We start from the raw sequence: 24,909 nt of genomic DNA, 5'->3' as shown, positions 1-24,909 counted from the left end.
AGAACAAATACAACTCGCAGACGATTTGGTTCACCGACATGTTGGACACGGAGAATTGATCCATCTTCCTCGACACGTAAAGAATAATGTGTAAGTAACATCCAGGCTCCCAAAAAACCTTCAGTCAAGAAGCAGAGAGAAAATTAAGAAAAACCGAAAAGCAGTACTAGATGCGCCAATTTTTATTTGTGCCCAGCATGATTATTTTGTCTGTAAAAACTGCAAGTTGTTTGGTCTGTTCAGAAAGTATATTGCATATTTTTACCATATTTTATGCAATGGATACCTCTCCTGGATTTATCGAAATTATTTTGATTTCTCTGTCTGATTGTCTGTGAGACTCCACCAGCATGTTGGTGAGGCCTCAGAGTTCTTCTTTAATCGTAGTCAAGGCCATAGGCCTGCTCCGTCTTTTAAGTATCCAGTCGTCTTTTTCTTGGTCTTCCTACGTACCTTGTACCTAAAGGTTTAAAATTTAAGACTTGTTTTGGTAGTCTTGAATCTGCCATTCTTTGTAGAGGCTCTAGCCAGCTTTCTTGATTAGAATTGATCACCTCATTTATAGCATAAACCTCGAGCTCTGCTCTTATGTCTTTGTTTCTTATTCTATTTAACCTTGTACAGTCCTTAACTCCTCTTAGACATTTCATTTCCGCCGCTTGGATTATATTTTCTTGCTTTTTAGTAGTTGTCCATGTTTCGCTTCCAAAAAGCAATGTGGAAGTGGCCAATATCCTTTAAAGCTTGCTTTTTGTGAATTTTATCACTTTTTTCTCAACTTCTATTGATTGTTCCACATATCATTTGATATTTCTGCAGTTTGCTGTTAATGTCGAGTTCACTCAGGTACCTTATAATATTTCCAAGCTAACTGATGTGGCTAAGTTGTTCATTGGTTTTGCTTCCTATGATCTTGGTTCTCAGCGGTTTTGTCCCTTTGAAAGCCATCACTTTTGTTTTTGGAATGGATATTTTCATATAATATTCTTTAGAAATCTTGTTTATTCTGTAGATGGATCTTTGTAGCGAAGTCGCTCTATCCAGTTCAATTGCAAGATCGTCTGCAAAAAGCATCACATTAAAAAATAAGGTCAATGTATATATTAAAAAGTGTGAGTGATAAGCTAAAGCTTTGTCGAACTCCTTGGTTTATTGGCATGTCTTTTGATATAGCATGATTAGTCTATATTTTTGTTTTTATATCTTTATATAGGCTTTTTATTACCTTCATTATTTGCTGAGAGTATCCATTTCTATGTAATATGTCCCGTAAGATTTTCCTATCAACATGAGCGAAAGTTCTCCCCAAGTCTACAAAAGCGATGTGTATTTCCCTATATACTTCTTTGTTATGTGTGAAAACATCATCAGTGCAGGATCTTGCTTTTCTGAAACCATTTTGTTCTTCAGTTAACAGATTCTCGGCGATAATTTGTAGATGTTGATTTATTAACTTGGCGTAAATCTTATATGCTGGTCCGCTAGTGTTATACCGCGATAATTATTGCATTCATTTCGTTTACCTTTTTTAAGGATTGAAATGACATCTGCAATTGTACATGGTTTTAGGATTTGGTGTCTTTGACAACACATGTTGTGTAAATGAAGAAGTCTAAGTTTTAATGATAATCCCCCGTATTTAAGTAACTCGGCGTTTATGCCGTCGAGGCTTATTGCTTCCCGTTTTTTTTTTTTTTTTTATTCAGGGCCTCGTTTAGTTCTTGGATGGTAATGAGATCGCCATCATGTGGTTTACCCATTTTAGGACGATCTTCCGCTAAAGCTTGGTTTTCATTACACCAGAAGTGTTTATAATGTGCGACACATTTATATTTTGGTATTATATTTAGACATTTTGTCACTTTTTCAGTTTTCTTTAAACGCTTTACCAACTTGTAAGCTTTGGACTGTCTTCCATGGATGTCACGTTCAATTCTGCTCACAAAGTTATTCCAAGATTCTTCATTTGTTTTCCTGGCTATAGTTTTTACTTTCTTTCTTTTATCTTTACGTTCCTGCTTCGCAGATTTTGATTTCACTTTTATGTATACAGGGCGATTCACGAAGATATGCAAATATTTTAATATGTTATTCTACAAGAAAAACTAAAGAAAAAAGTTCATATAAACGTAGGTCCACAAATGTTTAGTTACGGAGTTACGGCTAATAAAAGATTTCGCCTGAAATTTAGCAACTTCGCTAATATGAAGCTATCGCAAAACTGTATGAGGTTAAAGTAAAGCACGATTTTCATTTATTTTGTTGTTATTGATCAGCTGAATCTAATAAAACATATCCCAGATGTCTATCTGCAGTAGTTTTCCAAAACATCCAAAGAAGTAATTTCGTAAAATTTTTAATATATTAACTACTTGGCCCAAATTGTTTTATAAAGTCCAGATAAGTGCACAAAGTTTTCATCAGAAGTTGTAGAGAATTTAATTTTGGAAAAAATGATGGTAATAACGTTAACTGAAACTGTATGAATTGTCAGATAATCTGCTTTTATTAATACTAAAGCACACGTGAATTCATGTTAAACCGGAAAAAACAGAGCTCAGTGTTAAGGATTGTACAGTGTACTTACAGTTTCACAATACATTCACAATAACTGTTCAAAAATGTCTCCACCGTGTTCAGTGCATGTAGCTGCACGTGTATGAGCAGATTTTGTTGCTCTTTTCAGTTTCACAGGGTCGTTCTTAATTTCGTCTATTTCATTTTTAATGCGAGCAAGTAATGCCTCACGTGTTTTGACTTTGTCGTCATAAACTATGTCCTTCAACCATCCCCATACACAAAAATCCATTGGTGATAAATCGGGCAATCTGGGTGGCCACAGACGTGTAGCATCATGATCAACCCATTTCTGGGACAAATGTTCATTTAAATATGGAGTAACGGCGTTGGTGAAATCTGGAGGCGCGCCATCATGTTGAAAAGGGTACATTTGCAATCGCGTAGCAAGTTGAATATCTTCGAGCAAGTGGAGCATTTCTTCTTGCAGGAATTGTAAGTACGTCTCGCCAGTTAGACGTTCTGGGAAAATGAATGGTCCAATAAAGTGTGTGTTTATTATACCACACATTTATGTAAATCGCTGCTGGAAATTGCGTTGCACTGTTGCATGTGGGTTTGCTTCAGACCATACGTGCTCATTACGTAAATTGTTTATACCATCTCGAGTAAACTGTGCCTCATCAGTAAATAAAATGTATTTGTGTAACTCCCAATTAGTATTTAACCAGTTGCACAACTCCAAGCGAAGGGCAGGATCTCCCGGATGTAAATGCTGCACTTTTTGTTTATGGTAAGGATACAGATTATTGTATTTTAGTGTACTCCATACCTCAGACTGTGAAATGCCTAATTGAGAGATACGTTGTGTACTGGTATCCGGGCTACGATGAACAGCATCCAAAATATCCTCATCATCGTCTTCACGTATCGAGCGCTCGTACTGATTATGAACGCTAGGTAGAGAACGTGCCTCCCGTAACATTCGCAATACTCCACTAATGGTTCGTGCATTTGGAATCGTCCGAGTTGGATAGCGTACGTGATATTCGTCGACTGCAGCCGTAGCATTACCGACACATTTGCCACAAATAAACACCATATCGGCGTATTCCTCTGTCGTAAATTTGAAAGGCATCCACGAATTACAAAGATGCTATGTGGTCTCACTTAAATACACTGTTGTTATTATGTTCTTTCACTGAACAATACAGAAAACTAACTCGTTTCAAAGTTAGGCAACGACTGAAACAACTCACTAACGGTTACCGAGAATGTCATAAACATTTCTACATTCTTAATGGAAAGTAAACAGAATATACTTCTATAATTATCTTTGGTTCTTTAGATATTCTGGAAAACTACTGCAGATACATGTCTGGGAAATGCGTTATTAGATTCACCAGACCAATAACATCAAAATAAATGGAAAACGTGCTTTAAACTCGTACAGTTTTGCGATGGCTTTATGTTAGCGAATTTGCTAAATTTCAGGCAAAATCTTTGATTAGCCGTTACGAGGGTGAGTCAAACGAAAAGCTTAAATTTGTAATAACAAATCGCAATTTCACGCCTTTATCGTGTAAGTTGGTAAGCGTGCTACAAACAGGGTGCAGAATGGCCTGTAGGTGGCAGCATAGTGCTGATGCACATTTACCGTCGCAGTATCAGTATAAAGATGGCCGCCCCACTTGCGACTTGCACCAGGGAAGAACAGCGTTCTGTTATTCGGTTTTTGCGTAGTGAAGGTGAAATTCATCGACGAATGAAGGTTCAGTACAGTGATGCATGTTTGTCACAGCAGTAAGTCTACGAATGTAGTAGGAAGTTCGCACATGGTGTGACTTCAGTGGAAGATGCTCCACGTCCAGGTCGGGCGCAACGAGTTGTGACTCCACAGAACTTTGCAGCAGTTGAAGCCATAGTGAAGGAAAACCGCCGAGTGACACTGAATGACATTGCAGCATGTTTACAGATTAGTCACGGGCCAGCACACCACATTGTGCACGATGTGCTCCAGTTTCACAAAGTGGGTGCCACGGCAGCTGACTCCTGAAATGAGAGAACGACGTGTTGATGCTTGTGAAGAACTTCTTCGGCGCTTTGAACGAGAAGGTGATGGCTTCCTTGCAAGAATCATTACTGGGGACGAAACCTGGGTTCACTTCCATCAACCGGAAACAAAGAGAGCGAGCAAGGAATGGCGCCATTCCTCATCACCAAAACCAAAGAAATTTCGAACAGAACCATCAACAGGGAAGGTTATGCTGACTCCCTTTTGGGGAAAAAAAGGCGTCATTTTGAAGCATTACATACCTAGAGGAACCACTCCTGCAATCAACTCAAAGCGATGTGGATTGCTGTTAGCAGGTGTCCCTTTGCAACATGACAATGCAAGGCCCCACACTGCCCGTATAACAGTTGCAACAATAACAGATCTGTATTTTGAGGTCTTCCTCATCCACCATACTCACCAGACCTTGCCCCAAGTGATTTCCATATGTTTGGACTACTCAAAGACGCAATGGGAGGAAAGAAGTTCCGTTCTGATGAAGAGATACGCCACGCGGTGCATGAGTGGTTGCACGGACTACCAAAAGAATTTTTTTCTAAAGGAATTTATGCACTTTGTAAGCGCTGGAGGACTTGCATTGAGCGTGGGGGAGATTATGTTGAAAAGTGATACAGCTTTGTACCACTTCTGCTCAATAAATAATATTAAAAAAAATATTTAAGGTGTGCATTTGACTCACCCTCGTATGTTTATATGAACTTTTTTCTTTAGTTTAACTTGTAGAATAACAAATCAAAATATTTGCACATTTTCGTGAATAACCCTGTATATCCGATACGCTTGTTTCTTTTCCTTAACTGCTTTTGCGATATCTTCCTTCCATACTGTATGCAGTGTCGTCCGAACAAGACACAGCCAGGACAAAAGCACCACAGGTGCAAAGATGCGAGCTGGTGCCAGTGCCATAGAGACTCGCCACTTGTGCGAGTTCCACCAGCGCCACGGGCGGCGCTGAGGATGAAAATATCGACTTCGCCTCGGCTAATTACCGGCCGAGTACAATCCGGCAATGACTGGATGATAACGGAAAGAAGCCTACTCGGAAGATAGAATAGTAGCTCTTACCTATTGGTTACAGATCATCGTCCAGGGCTGACTTATAGAGGGGACGTCGTTTATCGAACTCAGAAGTGAACAGATAGTTGTTTATTGCATTTGCTATGTGATGTGAAGTTGACCTACGCTTATTTGCACTTAGCCATTGAGTGCATTTTTTGTGTTATATTACATGCAGTGTTGTAGACGTCGTTATTCGACAAGTCACAAAGATAAGTCAATCTTTCAACTCATTTGTGTGACTTTGTTACTAATTTGGTGGAGTGTTGTAGAACCTTCGTTCTCCTGTCCTGTTGCCTGACCCTGGGAGCATAACTGTGTAATTGTGGCAGGGACAAATTGTCTTAGCAGTGTACTGCACCAGAAGCCGTTTCACGAAATCACAAACTTGGCCTACCATAACAACAGTGGCAACTCGGCCTCTGCAGCAGTAGCGATGAGGCCTTTACTAAATTGGCGACGAACATTTACAAAACTCTAAGTCTCTTCTTAGGTCTTTTCTTATTCCTTTTTTGCCACTGACTCATTTGCGACCTGTTCTATACATTGCTTTATATTTCGTCGTTAGGTTTCTAAACTACCGTTTGTGTCTGTCTTTTTACCAAAGATTCGATCTGTTTTGGTATAGATTTTTTTATGCTCTCCTCCCGTAATAGGAAAAACTTTAATCCTTCTTCCCTTCTTGTCTCAACTCTTTTTGTCTTCTTCCATCTAGCGAGCATAGTGTTTTTTTTTTTTTTTTTTTTGTTATGGTGATCCGAGTTCACGTTACTGCCTTAGAAAACACGAAATCCTGAATGTGCTTGCATATTTTCCTGTCTGCGATCACATAATCTATTACTGATCTCTATCCCCTCGCGCTACAAGTGTATTTACGTATGTATCTCTTCCTAAAAAAGTAATTAGTTATTTTCGATCCATTACTTGTGGCAAAATGTATCCATTACCATTCCAAATCGTTTGTCCTTTTCTTGCTTGGGTCGCCTTTTATTTAATCCATCTGGATGATTACTTTGAAAAGTATGAGTAAATTTAAAGTCTGTAAGAGGTCCGAGCAGATGTAATTTCGATGTATTGCTCATGTGCTGCCTGCGATATGCAAGGTCTCTGACCAGAGAGCAGTGTTGATTGCAGTAGGAACTGTGTAGCTGTAGCAGTAAGTTGTTGCTAGTCTGGTGTCTGCTCTGGTCTGGTGTATCGTGTTGGTTGGCCCGGTCGCGGTGCAGCGATGCCGGAGCCTGAGTATTATTGTACAAGGTAAAAAGCAGCCTATAAACTTTTCCCACGATGATGATCAATGTAGTCAGAATACGTCAGATTTATTTGATTCCGGTGTTGTGACCAACAGTGCACATCCAATTGGCGAACCTTTTCAAGAATCAGACAATGACCAAATGGTTACCGGTACACAAAACGTGACATATGCAGATACACCAGCACACAGCACAGAGAATACAACAGCTAATTTTGGCATGGATCGATTTATGGCATTATTGCTACAACTTAATGAAAATCTCAAGCAACAACTTAATGAAAATCTCAAACAACAACTTAATGAAAAACTAGACAGCAATTCCAAGCAGTCGAATGATAGACAAGACAAAAATTTCAAACAACTTAGTGAACAGATTACAGCCGTTGCCGTACAATGTCATGATACTAAAGAACAATTACGTGAGGAAATTAAGGCTTGTGCTAGGAACAGTAGTGAAGAAATTAGATCTGTGGCACAAGAATTAAGTAATACACATGCAGCCACAACTAAGTTACTTAGAGACGAAATTAGTGCAGTCGCTAAACAATGCTCTGAAAACGCAACACAGTTACGCGACGAGTTTAAATTAATGTCAGCAGAACTTTCACGCACGCTGGATGCAAAAGTGCACGCACGCTGGATGCAAAAGTAGACGCGAAATTTGACCAACAGAATAGCCAAATTGCCGAACGCTTTAATCACCACCTACAAAACAGTGAAACGCTTTACAGTAAATTTATACAGGAACAGAATAAAGTAAAGCAACATGTCATGGAAACAATTTCTGCACAAAGACAGGAAGATAAGCGTAAATTATTTACGAAATCAAAAACATGCGTAGACAACAATATTGCTACAGTATCGGACGAAATTAAACAGTTGAACACCGAATTGCATGATGAAATCTACGATCTTAAAACAAAAACAGACACACACACATTAGAGTTTCAGACATGACCAACAGACTTGAAAAGTTGGAACTAATACAGGATCCGGATGCCATCAAAGCAGACGTTAAAAAATTGAACAAAAACCCACGTAAATTACAAAAACAAATTAATGCTTGTGATACTAAAAACGGTGATCAGGTAAAAGTACTGACTGAAAAATATGATGAATTGGCCAGTCGTATTGACGTTATCGAAAGTAATAATGACACCAAATCAGACGATACTTCACCAGTTTCGTTTAATCAAACACCCGAATTCCAAAATTTACAGCAGACAATCAGTGAGATAGGTTCGTCCAATAATATATTAGGTAGAAAATTGTCAACTTTACAGCAAGAAGTGATAGAGATGAAAAATGTTTCAGCCTTTAATACGTCACACCATACGCCACTCTCCGAACATTTGTCAGACTCACACAGCCAGTATAATTTAGGTAATTTACAGAGAGTACGTGAGTTAGATTCCGAACAGTCACAGACAAACAGATTAGCATACAATCCTGAACCTGTTCAGACATTCCGAGACGATAATTTTGATTATAAGCACTTTCTATCCGTGAAAAAATTTAAGGTACTTTATAATGACAGAACACAGAGTCACGCTTTGGACTGGATACTACAATTTGTTTTTGAATTTTCACCAGCATTGCCTGCAATGCAGAAACCAAAATTTATATGCAGCGCGTAATATACCACAGGGGATTCATTATACTTCGATGAATATGTGCCGTAGCGTGCAAAGGGCTCCGAGCCGTAGTAGTGCTGTTTCATCTTTAGTTTTCTGCACTGCTGCCTTCTCTTCTACTATCCTTTATATCTATCAAAACAGCTCTTCAACTATCGATCTATCTAGGATTAAGAATGAGTAAAGAAAACCTAATATGACAAGTTTTACCGAAAGTGACAGTTTTCAATAGACGCTCCAGGAATGACAGCCACCAGAACTTCAATAACAGACAAAATTTTAATCATCAGTATATACAAAATTTTCAGCTATCGCAGACGCATTTTTGGCAACAATAGAGGTTTTTCCCCACAACAGCAACAAAACCAGCCGGTTAGCATACCTAACCAACAATGTAATGTGCAAGGTCAACCAAGCTTTAATGTTTCGCCGCCTACACGTATAGCGTCGGCTCCACCAAATAATAACGCACAGCAACAAGGAAATCAGTACGTACAGAAAACACACCATTTCAACTCATATCGTAATGCACCGTATAGAAATGTCTATCATGACAGACGTAAAAGCAATGAGCACAATTTTCAGCGTACGTTTAATAACAATCGGTCTTACCAGCAGCAAAATCATCCGCAACAACAGATTATCATGAATGAACCAGACAGTCGGTATCATCCCGAACCTAATGCGTCAGGACGAAATAACAGAACAGTACAAATAGTCGAAATGTCACAGCATCCTCCCGCAAATAATAGCATGTCAGATAGAATTTGACTAGATACAGTACAGGTTACATCTTCCAGCAACGCAAGCAATACTTTTGACACACAGAATCTTGTTCACGAAAATGTTATTACTTTTGACGACATCCGAGACACTCTTTTGCAGGACCATTTCACACCCTGTCATTGAAGGAAAGATTGGATCATCCAAAGTTTCAGCAGTACTCGATTCTGGATCACCTATGTCAGTTATAAATGAGGAAACTTTCAACGAATGTAATAAAGAGAATGCCTATCCTACGTTACCATTAGGCAAAACTAAAGTAAAAGAGCAGTATCTGGTAAAAGAATCATTTTGTACTGCAGGTCATACGTTCCACTCAAATTTTTGGATTGTTCCCTTATTGACAACAGACGTTATTTTAGGTACGAATTTTCTGGTACAATACGACGCAATTATTGACTTTCAAAATTCCTATTTAATGTTAAAGGATGAAAATGTACAACTGGCATTAGAATTTCAGCACTCTTTATCTGTAGAGATAACAAACAATTAATCGTACGGAGGTCATTTGTGCTTCACGTAACATAGACTGTCATTGCACATTGTTCACAGATACGTACGAACACAACTATAATACTCCAGACGAAGCCGACTATGAAGACATTTTTGGTCCGATTCCCAGATGTAATAGAGGTTTTTGCTACATCTTTGTCGCTGTTGAACTCACTTCAAAATTTGTTACCTTCACTCCGTTACACAAAGCTACTGCTAAATCTGTTTCGAATGCATTTGTAAAACATTTTTTATTCCATGTAGGGCATGTATTGAAAGTAATTTCCGACAATGGATCACAGTTTCGATCTGCTATATGGACACGTATGTTACGAACAAGAAACATTTCTCCGATTTATATATCCAAGTATCACGCTTCTTCGAACCCTTGTGAAGATCTAATAAAAGAAATTGGTAAACTATGTAGAACATACTGCTATAAAAAACATATTGATTGGGACACACACATACTGTCATTCCAGGATGTAATTAACTCCATACCAAATGAATCTACTATGCTATCTCCGACTGTTATACTGAAAAATGTTGACCCACCTAACAAAATTAAAGAATTAGTATCCTTTCCTACATCTCGTCGACTACGACACCATGAAATAATTGACATTGCGCTGAACAACATCAAACGTGCCGCAGAGCGCCAGAGAAGACAGCAAAAACAGGTTTGTACACGTCGTGACTTTCACATTGGACAGAAGATATTAGTACGCACATATTATTTATCCAACAGAGGAAAGAGTAGATGTAGTAAATTTGAGCTTCTATACGCAGGTCCATATCGAATTCGCAGCATTCCTCACCCCAATGTAGTACACGTCGAAACTTTGAGAACCAGAAAAATTAAAGGCAATCACCATGTCTCTAACATTAAACCCTTTATTGAATGAACATACTTTATGATTTATCACACTGTAATGCCATTTTCTGATTTTTATATGACCAATGATGCAATTATATTTATGTGACTACTTACTGATGATTATCATATTTTTTCTTGGCAAGTGCCCGGCAAGGTGAGGTTAGCAGGTCGCTTTTCTTGTCGTTACACATCAGACCGTGCACATTTTTCCAGATAAACTTACATATTTTATGACCAATTATGTAATTCTATCTATGTGATTACTTACTAATGATTATCATATTTTTTCTTGGCAAGTGCCTGGCAAGGTAAGGTCAGCAGGTCGCTTTTCTTGTCGTTATATATCAGACCATGCACATTTTCCATTTTTAGTGTATGTATGATTGTTTTCCTGTTTTGTTTGTATGCACTACGAAATCTTTAAGATATAACAAACACCAGTTGACTTTGACATTTTGCCTTATGATATCTCAACATCGTGACCATTTTACATTTTTTTTTTTTTTTGCTACTACATTATGATACTCTGTGTACTTTTTTTTTGCACTTGAAAACTGTCTATGTTTTTGACAATACGTTTTCTGTCATGCTATACTGTATGCTCAATTATATCACTAGCAACAAGTTTTTATTTAATGGGTATATGATTTAAATGCAAGATATTAATCCTTTTTCATCATTTTCAGAAAGCAATAACGTGTAAAAGAAATAAATTAAACAAACTACAGTGGATTACTATGAAATGGGAATTTGACCTTCGGAATGAACGAAAGAAAATGGAATACCTTGTGATGAAGAGTGAATGGATCAGAATTAACAAGCATTAACAAGAATATACTATATACATCGTATGATAGCAGTCTTAACTAATTATTTTTCTTTCAGAATACGAGGCGATTGATGCAGGCTGTCAGACAGAACTACACATCTTAGTTTTAGTGATGAAATACGCTAGATATAAGAAACTCTATACTATGAATAGCTGTATGAAGTAAATGGTAATATGAATAATGAAGTGTCGTTTTTGCAGATGATAATAAATGATGATGAATAGTTATATGAAGAATATGCTGATATGAATAATGAAGTTTTTCTTTGCAGGTGATGATAGTGATGAATTTTATATGGCCACTTAACGCACCACTTTTAAGTTTTTCTTTGCAGATGAGAATAGTGATGAAGTTTATATATTTACTATTAGTTAAGAGATGCTATGTAGTTATTTAAGTATTTGTTGCGGTTCGTTTTGACAGTATGTCTTATATCGCATGGTATAATGACTGGATGTTTTGGAAAGGACAGCTAGAGTACATACATATTGAGTACACGTTTCATTACCTGTTAATTCGAAGTTCACTACTTTTCAGCATAATATGCGTTTCTTCTTTCAGCTGAATAATCCATTTTGTATTTTTTCCAGGAGAAGCTATTCATGAAATTAATGTGCTATAAGCAGTTAATTATTAAACGTGTTCTAGTACTTGCATTTTCTTTACCCATTTGTGTGAAGTTCTGTTCCCTGAAGTATTAATCAGTGTAGCCAAGACAATGAAATGTTGTATTAATATTCAATGTTATCATTTTGGTAGTATATTAGGTACACCAAACAGTGGGACCATAATAACATCTCCATCGTTCAAGGTGGTGAACAGCATGATTTGTCAAAACCACACTCTTGTAGAATCCATACTCTTTCACCAACGTAGACTTAGTGCAAAATCCAAACATAGTGCTCCATCATCATGAGGATAGACAGGACAAACGGATATTGCAGTAATTTCTGGTAATTAGGTCAGAAGGTGAAGGACATTAAGTCTTATGTTAGTCATTATTGAGAATTACACTAGTCTATTAACCAATTTGAGTAATTGCTGGCACTCATTGCCTAGTTACTAAACATTTCTGTACTATGTATAGAGTATTATAGAACATCATTCATAAGTCATCTGATTACACTAAATATTGGCACTCATTGGCCAGTTACAAACCATTTTTATGCATTATTCAGAAGTGATCATTCAAAACAAGAGTTAATTAATGGCAGAGTATTTACATAATTCATCTAATTATAGTAATATTGTGGGGAGGTTACACTAAATTAGAATCATACTCATATTATTATTTATATTTAAATTTTGTGGGGAGGTTACAAGTCCCCAGTACCGGTTGCTACTCTGTAGCCAGGCTAGACATGTGGTGGGGCTGCCATCTTTTGGTCTCATGCCTTGCCAGTAATTTTTGATCGAAGTTTACTTCCTCTCGTCTTTGGTAAGCCAATCACCTAAGCCTGCAGCTGTTTAATTTTTCTTCGGGGTTATTTCCTCTAGAAAGGTTGATGTCACCACGTCTAAGAGCCCTTCGTGTCCCTTGTCAGAGCCCTCCCGGAGGCCATCAAATCTCAAGCCTTCACTCATGTGGTAACATACAAATTAATACAAACTAAAAAATGTAGAAACTTCGTCCATTAATAGAAACGCTAAGGAAAATTTTCTGTCCAGTTTCAGCCTCAGAAAGATTTGCGTTATGATGAGAACATGACAAAGTGTTTTGGCTGGAACGATTTTCTGAAAGGTACACCCGTCAGATTTAGGTACAAAGTATGGTACCTAAACATAAACATGGGATATCTAGAGGGTTTTCAAATATACCAAGGATCTGATCCAGACAGGAACAAAGTGTACAAGAAAGCATTTGGAAAATATTCTGCACCTCTGGCTCAGATGATCCATTCACCTTCTGAAAGAAGTAAAAATCTGTCCTACAGGTTTTATTTTGGCAACCTGTGTACATCACATTGTTGATTCATTTAAACGAACTAGGTTATAGTGTAACTGGGATATTCGTGAGAATCTCCTGCCTAAAGGATGACCACTTATGTCGTCTAAGATAATGCCCAAATGGAATAGATGGTTTTGATTACGAGAGCAACAAGAAAACTCCAGACAAGAGAAGAAAAGTATCGTTGTACCTCAACCATATGTTACTGGAGAATACAACAAAAATATGTGGGGGAATGACCGAATGGACGAAAATATAGCGTTATACAGGTTGAATATTAGAGGAAAGAAATGGTGGTGGCCAGTTTTTACGTGGCTACTGAATGTGCCGATACATAATGAATGAAGGATATGAATACGTCGCAGCTGCAGTTTGGGCGTTACACTGTGAAACGATATCTGACTTCCAAAGCGAACAATCCGCAGAGATCGTGGTCATCCTGAATGACATCAAATGTTGTTGTGGTCTTCAGTCCAGAGGCTGGTTTGATGCAGCTCACTATGCTACTCTATCCTGTCCAAGCTTCTTCATCTCCAGTAACTACTGCAACCTACATCCTTCTGAATCTGTTTAGTGTATTCATCTCTTGGTCTACCTCTACAATTTTTACCCTCCACGCTACCCTCCACTACTAAACTGGTGACCACTTGATGCCTCAGAACATGTCCCACCAACCGATCCCTTCTTCTAGTGATGTTTTGCCACAAATTCCTCTTCTCCCCAATTCTATTTCTGCATTCTTCTGTAGCACCACATTTCGAAAGCTTCCATTCTCTTCTTGTCTAAACTACACTCCTGGAAATTGAAATAAGAACACCGTGAATTCATTGTCCCAGGAAGGGGAAACTTTATTGACACATTCCTGGGGTCAGATACATCACATGATCACACTGACAGAACCACAAGCACATAGACACAGGCAACAGAGCATGCACAATGTCGGCACTAGTGCAGTGTATATCCACCTTTCGCAGCAATGCAGGCTGCTATTCTCCCATGGAGACGATCGTAGAGATGCTGGATGTAGTCCTGTGGAACGGCTTGCCATGCCATTTCCACCTGGCGCCTCAGTTGGACCAGTGTTCGTGCTGGACGTGCAGACCGCGTGAGACGACGCTTCATCCAGTCCCAAACATGCTCAATGGGGGACAGATCCGGAGATCTTGCTGGCCAGGGTAGTTGACTTACACCTTCTAGAGTACGTTGGGTGGCACGGGATACATGCGGACGTGCATTGTCCTGTTGGAACAGCAAGTTCCCTTGCCGGTCTAGGAATGGTAGAACGATGGGTTCGATGACGGTTTGGATGTACCGGGCACTATTCAGTGTCCCCTCGACGATCACCAGTGGTGTACGGCCAGTGTAGGAGATCGCTCCCCACACCATGATGCCGGGTGTTGGCCCTGTGTGCCTCGGTCGTATGCAGTCCTGATTGTGGCGCTCACCTGCACGGCGCCAAACACGCATACGACCATCATTGGCACCAAGGCAGAAGCGACTCTCATCGCTGAAGACGACACGTCTCCATTCGTCCCTCCATTCACGCCTGTCGCGACAGCACTGGAGGCGGGCTGCACGATGTTGGTGCGTGAGCGGAAGACGGCCTAACGGTGTGCGGGACCGTAGCCCAGCTTCATGGAGACGGTTGCGAATGGTCCTCGCCGATACCCCAGGAGCAACAGTGTCCCTAATTTGCTGGGAAGTGGCGGTGCGGTCCCCTACGGCACTGCGTAGGATCCTACGGTCTTGGCGTGCATCCGTGCGTCGCTGCGGTCCGGTCCCAGGTCGACGGGCACGTGCACCTTCCGCCGACCACTGGCGACAACATCGATGTACTGTGGAGCCCTCAAGCCCCACGTGTTGAGCAATTCGGCGGTACGTCCACCCGGCCTCCCGCATGCCCACTATACGCCCTCGCTCAAAGTCCGTCAACTGCACATACGGTTCACGTCCACGCTGTCGCGGCGTGCTACCAGTGTTAAAGACTGCGATGGAGCTCCGTATGCCACGGCAAACTGGCTGACACTGACGGCGGCGGTGCACAAATGCTGCGCAGCTAGCGCCATTCGACGGCCAACACCGCGGTTCCTGGTGTGTCCGCTGTGCCGTGCGTGTGATCATTGCTTGTACAGCCCTCTCGCAGTGTCCGGAGCAAGTATGGTGGGTCTGACACACCGGTGTCAATGTGTTCTTTTTTCCATTTCCAGGAGTGTATTTATCGTTCACATTTCACTTCCATGCATGGCTACACTCAATACAAATACTTTCAGAAATGACTTCCTGACACTTACATCTATACTCGATGTTAACAAATTTCTCTTCTTCAGAAACGCTTTCATTGCCCTTGCCAGTCTACATTTTATATCCTCTCTACTTCGACCATCATCAGTTATTTTTCTCCCCAAACAGCAAAACTCCCTTACTACTTTAAGTGCCTCATTTCCTAATATAATTTCCTCAGCATCACCTGACTTAATTCGACTACATTCCATTATCCTCGTTTTGCTTTTGTTGATGTTCATCTTATATCCTCCTTTGAAGACACTGTCCATTCCGTTCAACTGCTCTTCCAACTCATTTGCTGTCTCTGACAGATTACAATGGCACCGGCGAACCTCAGAGGTTTCATTTCTTCTCCGTGGATTTTAATTCCTACTCCGAATTTTTCTTTTGTTTCCTTTACTGCTTGCTCGGTATACAGAGTAAATAACATTGAGGATATGCTACAAACCTGTTTCACTCCCTTCCAAACCACTGCTTCCCTTTCATGCCCCTCGACTTTTATAACTGCTATCTGGTTTCTGTACAAATTGTAAATAGCCTTTCGCTCACTGTATTTTACCCCCGCCACCTTCTGAATTTGAAAGAGAGTTTCAAGTCAACCTTGTCAAAAGCTTTCTCTATGCCTATATATGCTAGAAACGTAGGATAGTGTTTTCTTAATCTATCTTCTAAGATAATTCGTAGGGTCAGAATTGCCTCACGTGTTCCGACATTTCTACGAACTCCAAACTGATCTTTCCCGAGGTCGGCTTCTACCAGTTTTTCCATTCGTCTGTAAAGAATTAGTTTAGTATTTTGCAGCCGTGACTTATTAAACTGATAGTTGGGTAATTTTCACATCTGTCGACACCTGCTTTCTTTGGGATTGGAATTATTATATTCTTCTTGAAGTCTGAGGGTATTTCGCCCATCTCATACATCTTCTTCACCAGATGGTAGAGTTTTGTCAGATCTGGCTCTCCCAAGGCTATCAGTAGGTCTAATAGAATGTTGTCTACTCCTGGGGCCTTGTTTTGGCTTAGGTCTTTCAGTGCACTGTCAAATTCTTCACGCAGTATCATATCTCCCATTTCATCTTCATCTACGTCCTCTTCCATTTCCATAACATTGCCCTCAAGTACATCGCCCTTGTATAGACGTCCTTCCACCTTTCTGCTTTCCCTTCTTTGCTTAGAACTGGTTTTCCATCTGAGCTCTTGATATTCATACAAGTGGCTCTCTTTTCTCCAAAGGTCTTTTTAATTTTTCTGTAGGCAATATCTATCTTATCGCTAGTGATATATGCCTCTACATCCTTTCATTTGTCCTCTAGCCATCCCTGCTTAGCCATTTTGCACTTCCTGTCGATCTCATTTTTGAGACGTTTGTATTCATTTTTGCCTGCTTCATTTACTGCATTTTTATATTTTCTCCTTTCATAAATTAAATCCAATATTTCTTCTGTTACCCAAGGATTTCAACTATTCCTCATCTTTTTACCTACTTGATCCTCTGCTACCTTCACTATTTCATCTCTCAACGCTACCCATTCTTCTTCTACTGTATTTCTTTCCCCCGTTCTTGTCAGTCCTTCCCTAATGCTCTCTCTGAAACTCGCTACAACCTCGGTTTCTTTCAGTTTATCCAGGTCATCTCCTTAAATTCCCGTCTGTTTGCAGTTTCTTCAGTTTTAATCTACAGTGTGGTCATAGTCCGCATCTGCCCTTGGAAATGTCTTACAATTTAAAACCTGGTTCCTAAATCTCTGTCTTACCATTATATAATCAATCTGAAACCTTCCAATGTCTCCAGACCTCTTACACGTATACAACCTTCTTTCATGATTCTTAAACCAAGTGTTAGCTATGATTCTGTGCAAAATTCTACGAGGCGGCCTCTTCTTTCATTCCTTACCCCCATTCCATATTCACGTACTTCTTTTCCCTCTCTTCTGTTTCCTACTATCGAATTATCGAATTCCAGTTCCCCATTACTATTAAATTTTCGTCTCCCTTCACTATCTGAATAATTTCTTTCATCTCATCATACATTACTTCAATTTCTTCGTCATCTGCGGAGGTAGTGGACGATAAACTTGTACTACTGTAGTAGGTGTGGGCTTCGTGTCTATCTTGGCTACAATAATGCGTTCACTATGCTGTTCGTCGTAGCTTACCCGCGCTCCTATTTTTTTAGTCATTATTAAACCTACTTCTACATTACGCCTATTTGATTTTGTATGTATAACCGTGTATTCACCTGACCAGATGTCTTGTTCCTCCTGCCACCACCGAGCGAGTTGGCGCACTGGTTAGCACACTGGATTCGCATTCGGGAGGACGACGGTTCAATCCCGTGTCTGGCTAGCCTGATTTAGTTTGTCCATGATTTCCCTAAATCGCTTCAGGCAAAGGCCAGGATGGTTCCTTTGAGAGGGTACGGCCGACTTCCTTCCCCATCCTTTCCTAATCCGATGAGACTGATGACCTCGCAGTTTGGTCTCCTCCCGAAATCAACCCAACCCCCAACCCAACCTTCCTGCCACCGAACGTCACTAATTCCCACTATATCTAGCTTTAACCTGTCCATTTCTCTTTTTAAATTTTCCAACCTACTTACCTAATTAAGGGATTTGACATTCCATGCTCCGATCCGTAGGATGCGACTTTTCTTTCCCTTGGTAATAACGTCCTACTGAGTAGTGTGTGTGTGTGTGTGTGTGTGTGTGTCCCCACTCGCCCCCCCTCCCCACCCCAGCCCCGGAGATCCGATTGTGGGACTATTTTACCTCCGGAATATTTTGCCCAAGTGGACGGCATCATCATTCATTTAACCATACACTAAAGCTGCATGCCCTCGAGAAAAATTACAGCTGTAGTTTCCCCTTGTTTTCAGCCGTTTGCAGTACCATCACAGCATGGCCGTTTTGGATATCCGCTTTGGTTGCTGTATCACTGAGGCACGTAAGCCTCCCCACCAACAGCAAGGTTCATGGTTCAGGAGGGGGGGAGGGTGATGATGAGGAAAACCATCTGATCGCTTTGGCGCGACAGAAAAATGGAAGACGATGTGCTGCATAAAAGTGCAGAGGAACTCTAAAAACAATGTGAAATGTGGTATTGGTTTGTGCACACCATATTATAGAAAGCGAATACTGTTGCCAAACATAATCTAAATGATAAATTCTTCTCGGGTTATCAGCCGAGTGGTGGCGTCGACTTGTCGTAATGTTGCGGTGAGTTTCGTTCCCAATCGTCTTCTGGCGAAGTGTGCCAGAAGATGATGGGTACGAAACTCATCGAAACGTTGCGACAAGACGACCCCACCACTCGGCTGATAATCCAAGAAGAATTCATCATTGGAATACGCCGAGAAAGACTGCAGTCGCATATATAATCTAAATGACATAAACCGCATTATTTCAGGTGCTGTAATGTACTTCACTTAAACTTTATATAGTACCTAGCATGACTTGTGTTACTCCTTTTGCTTTAATAATTATTTTTTTTTTTTGTTTTCCTTGTTCTAGTATGTTTCTTTGATGACAATAAAATTATAGATGTTTGATTCCTTTGTAAAATTCAGAAGTAAAAATTAATTCTGGCAGAGATACGTTAATAACCACTAATGTAGATTTATGCTGACTTTTTTTAGCTGTGTCATGTAATGATTTTGTGTAAGAAGGTAAGAAATTTCAATAAAAATTATTGCATTCCCTCCTGCTTTGGTGATAAAACAACCTTATTATGGCTAATATTGATCTCAAAATATTACAGATTTCCATGTTATAAATTACTCCTGAAAATTTTAATTCACACAAATGCAGAAGTATAATAAGTGTGTTAGACACTACTTTGAAGTCTAACTTTTCCTCTGCCTGACTAGACCATGTAATATATGACAGAAATGTGCTAAAACCCAGCCTGTGTTGACAACACTAACCACAACGCATGTTGAACAAAACCAGTTGTTACCTTCTAAGTCGACCATACCGGTTGCGAAATTAGCTTTATTTCCCAGAGTACTGTGTGTGTGGTTTTTTATTGGAAAGATGAGGATGTAGAGGTTTATCGCTATATACAAGGAGGGAGTCTAATCGAAAACATAAGGCACAATAGCGTGAGGGGAGTGACCAGTGAAAAGATCTAGAATTGCCTGAAGTCAAGGCAGAGGTACAGGCATCTGCTTTGCAGCAGCGAAATTGTCCTGGTCATACTGTACATACGAATATGTTATGCAGTCACCATCATCTGTCCCTACCATTTTTTACAAGCGAAAAAACTTGGGTCTTTGAACTGAGAACTTGATTGATAACTAGAGACTGTTAACAGTTTCCTTAAAGTTAAGTACTGTGACCAGAAAAAACTGTTTTCATCCAGCCATAACTGTGAGTTATTTGAGAAGGCTGTGAGAAGCGTCATCAAACTAGAACATTTGAAATATTATTTCACTTTACTACATTAACGAGTAAAAGATTTGCTTAACTTTGTCTCACTCCTTTGCCATAGGAGTAGTGGATAATTTACAGCTGTCGTGGACTAGCAATGAATCACTTGATGAATTAATTAACATACTGTTCTCTTGAGGTACAATGTTCAACGTTTACAACAGTACAGGTTCATCTGAAACACTACCAACTCGTTGGTCCTACATTATGGGGCTAACTGCTGTAGCTGAGGTCTTACACTGGGGGTCAAGCTCTTGTGTGCTTGACACTATATTGACCTCAGTGTGAGGGCGCTGCATTGCTGGGGAAGAGGTGTGGTCTTCAGCAGCGCCTCCTATTACGTCACTGCAGATAGCAGCGAGCCCTCGCTAATGATTGCGGAATCGATTCGCGTTGCCGACTTTGGTGAAGCAAGACAGTCCCTGGGCGACACCATATTAAGTCTAATGGCTGTCTGCCTAAATGATGCAAGCTTGCTTCCCTCATTTCCAATTGCTCATGCAGCCTTAATGAATGAAACGTATCATAACATTAACCATTTATTACCGAAACTAAAGTAGTAAACGTTTATGTGCCGGATTTCCGGTGATCTCAAAATCGTTACCACATTCATTATCTCTGAAAATGGATACATTAAATTCTGTTGCATTTTGAGTCTGAGGAAGTTAGTCTCGTAAAGATGAACCACCTGACAACAAGATATTTCCAACGTGAACAGAAAAAGGGGAATCCTAACAATATAGAACAGAAGCAACCGTGGAAACTGAATGAACAAATATAACCCTCAGAATACATAAATCTAACGTTACATCCACATGGTACACGTTTCTTAACAATATCATTGCAACAATACTTGGTGACACTGATAAATGTGGATTTGTTGTGGCCCTTCTTCACAGTTTCACTTGCTGTGTTCATTTGCACAGCTGGAAAGGGTTCAGGAAAAGACTTGCCCTGCTGACAACAAACTCCAAAACCAACTATATGACAGACATCCTGCGTCAGCCTGCAGCCAAACTGCATACTACCATAAAAAATAACATTGTAATATGGCTGCTGGGACATTGTGTCAAATACGTAAGTAGCCTCAGAGGGGAAGATGTCTTTACGAACTTCATTACTTACATCAAAGTGTTCTTCTGGGAAACCAAAAGGGCCAGTAACACAAAAAAATTATTTGGCAACATGCTGGAAGCAACACCAGGGGAATTTAGGCAAGACAAGGAAGAGAACATTATGTCTCACAAGAAGACATTTAAGTTTATAAACAAATTATTTCTACTGCTCAATAACACTTTTACTGTAATATTTTTCATATTCAAATTAATTAAGTTATGCATTTTATTTTCATTTATCGCATATATATTCCTTATTTGTTAACAAGATTGTCGAAAAAAGAGAAACGTCCTGCTTAAATCATATTACTAGAAACAGAAGGATTAGACTATTCATCAATCTCTGCAACTTGGGGCAGAAAAATTATATAACTTGTTAAAGAAACCTATAACTCTCTACTCCCTGGTGCTCGATATGTGAAACTGGAGCTTGTGAAGAACTTTCAAGGCCTTGGAAGGCGTGGGAAGGTATTCCTGCATCTATAATTAGTTATCACTTCTCAATAAAGACAAAACTAGAAAATGGGAGTGAGCAGTTCAATAACTTTTCGACAATTGAGGGGAGTTAGCCTGTACTTATTTTAAAAGTTTGATGATAACTGGGTCTACAGCCTTCGTGAAATTTTGAAACGAAATTATTCCACTTTTGGCTATTAAAACATTATTTATTGCGATTGCATTTTCGACACGTGGTCATTTTCAAGCATTGTGGGATGTAAACTACTCAATAATATAAACCTATGCCATGTTGTGTAAGAGCAGCTACAAGTGGTGTTGTGAATTTATCTGCTGCTCTACATACCTTACACGTTAGAAAGCTGCAGATATAATGATACATACACTTGCTTTTAAATTTCGTGTAGCTTAAACTTAAATGTTTATATCCTTATTTCTCCAACTTTATAACATGTATGGTGTGTGGGACAGCAGATAAACTCACATCACATGCAGCTTCTAATACACAACACGGCACAGGTTTATGTTATTGTGTTACAACATTCCACAACGCTTGAAAATGACCACATGTCGAAACTGAAATCGCAATAAATAATGTTTTAATACCTAAAAGTGGAATAATTTCATTTAAAAATCTATTTATTTTGTTAAAGTGTCCATCAGTTCCCTTGAAAGTCCATAGGCAGAAACTACAATGCTTAAGTGGGAAACATGTGCTACACTATAAAGGACTGGAAAATAAGCTGTCCTTACAGTTGCTCATCTCTATATCTTTGGGTTTTTTCCTAAAAACTGCTCTGGTCTAAGCGACAATCCACCGAAAACTTTCCAAGACAGAGGAAAGTAAAGTGATTCGGCATTGACTTATTATTGAGGGATTTTCATCAAAGAAGCTCCACAAGCGACACGTAAAGTGATTACGCCTTGACTAATAATTCTTCCTAAAGAAACAATTAGGGCATATAGGTACATGCCTTAAAGGGAAATTCTGAAAAGAAAGATCAAGTAAAACGCCACAGGGAAACTGACATTTTAACCACCGTTTTTGTTTCAGGATCTTCAAAAACAGGTTGATTAATTTTTTCCATTATATTACAGAAAAAAGTTGGTTCTTTTAGTCTACTGTTATTGACGCAAAGATCTTTTCCGTGTTGAATTACATTGAACATGTCAGCCGCTACAGATTCCTTACTAGAGCCATGTCAGTTACATCTGGGCGACCTAGAATGCTACCATCAGCTATCCTTCTTTCTGGTAAGGTCTTGAAACAGATTTTTTTCTTTCTCTGTTCTTTACAACATCTGTTAACTTCGTATGTAACTTTTTTCGTTTTGTTCTGTGCAACGAAATTAAAAATTTTGTCTTTGCTCAGTTCAAGTTTCATTTCCATACAACACTGCGTTCCAGCTGTAACATTTTTGCAGTTTTCCCTGCAGTCCATGTCCATGTTGGTTACCAGTAGAACTTCTTTGTTGAATAAAGCGTTGTTTGGCTTCACTGATTTTCTTCTGACGTCACGTTTACTTAGGACTTTCTTCTTCCTATGTAAGGACAGCTTTACTTTTTCTGCTGCAGTGTCTGTACAAGTTCTGGTAATCAACAAATCGATAGGCTCTTTCTGCTACCCTTTTCCATTCTCATCTTAGCTCTGTTTATCTTATATCTAGATGTTGCGATAATTAGGCTGCTCAATGGACTGAAATGACGTAACAATATAGTAATAATAATAATAATAGTCGTTAGTGATGTTACCGATGGGACAACTCAGGAGATGAAAATGGTGCTAATATCTGAAAGCTGGAGTTTCTGCTCAAATGTGTTGCGGACTGAAATTTTCACACGGTTGCTGCCACGGAAAATTCGTTGCCAGGTTGATTCTTGACATGCGTTAATGTGTAACGATAAAACTAAAACTTTTCATCTTGCCTTTGCATTGACTATTGTTAGTCGTTCTGCTACTGACTTACCTATAAGTTGCAGGGTCATAAACTTTTCCGTTGTGGCACTTGTAGAGCAGGGGGGTGAGTACTCCGTTAGCATCTGCCGTGCAGACGTAGTACATGCTAGGATCGGTGTCCAGTGCTCCAGTCTGACCCGCAGTTATACAGGCAGGGACGGGGCCATTCGTGCAGACGGTGTCCGTCGTCCGGAAGCTGAAACAGAATGCGTACCAGCCTGTGGAAAATGCTGCCTAGAACCACTCTGTGGCATGGCGGTATTTAGTCGTTCAGAAAGAGGCTGTACTGATCGTTCGTGAATATGCTGCAAGGAGATATAGAGCGGGAGTTCAGTTCCCACATAGCATTACATGTGTGTCATATGTGTGATCACGTATATAATCCCTAAACTACACAGCAACCTGTGGATTAATTTTTATTAGTTTCAGTAGATTTTAATAAAAGTTCACAGAACACTTTCAGATGGTAAAAGTAGTTCACTATTCGAGTGACGAGGTGATAATTTTAATGCACTGGAAGTAAAAGGGCTGATCAAAGACTGGGACCGACTTTTTTCTTGCACTGGGTTTTTACGTTGCTGTGTATGACTCCGTACACAGTGGTGAGAAGAGGTGGGCTACAGAGTTGTCATTGAAGGAAAGCTGGACAGGAGCAGAAATGATTAGCATACAAGTTAACACAGGAAACAGAAGATTTACTTAACTTGTGTTTCTCCAAGTGTACAAAGACTCATTACAAATAATGCAGAAAGAGTAGAGTGCGGCTTATAATGTCGACAAGGATTAGGTACTCTGTACTGAAGTGCGACTGATGGAGTTGGAGCCGCATCTAGGCAGCTTCTACGTAGTGTAGGGGCTCTGTGTACCAGTGGGTTGGGTGTGTGCCGCCGGCCGCCTTATACTGCGGCGGCAGAAGGTGCTCGAGATACCGAGCCACTGGAGGTGTGGCTTTGCAGGCGTGCTCCATTGGCTCCGCCAGATCCAGGGCGACCGCCATCGACGTCTGACTAAAACTTGCAAATCTATTGCCAGCTGCTTCAATTAAATGTTGTGGTCGCTTTGAAAACTTGTTGACGATTCACTTTATTTTAAAATAACTTCACAGTTTTGAAGTAATTAATTTCAGTAATAGTGTATTTCAAAACTTTTCATGATGGTCATCATTGTGCTACTTATTACCATCGCACTTTGCATCCATTTTCTCTC

General features: G+C 39.8%; 1 protein-coding gene across 1 annotated transcript in view; it reads right to left on the bottom strand.

The window, feature by feature from the left end:
- LOC126092310 (uncharacterized) overlaps nucleotides 1–24,909 on the bottom strand; it is a 157,850-nt gene that overhangs the window by 18,664 nt on the left and 114,277 nt on the right. The window contains exon 4 of the mRNA XM_049907835.1: nucleotides 23,714–23,899. Within this exon, the coding sequence (XP_049763792.1) occupies nucleotides 23,714–23,899 (186 nt within the window). The remainder of the gene's footprint in view (nucleotides 1–23,713; nucleotides 23,900–24,909) is intronic.

Source organism: Schistocerca cancellata, chromosome 7 (genome assembly GCF_023864275.1).
Source record: "Schistocerca cancellata isolate TAMUIC-IGC-003103 chromosome 7, iqSchCanc2.1, whole genome shotgun sequence".
NCBI lineage: Eukaryota > Metazoa > Arthropoda > Insecta > Orthoptera > Acrididae > Schistocerca > Schistocerca cancellata.
This window is presented reverse-complemented; position numbering and strand designations above follow the sequence as displayed.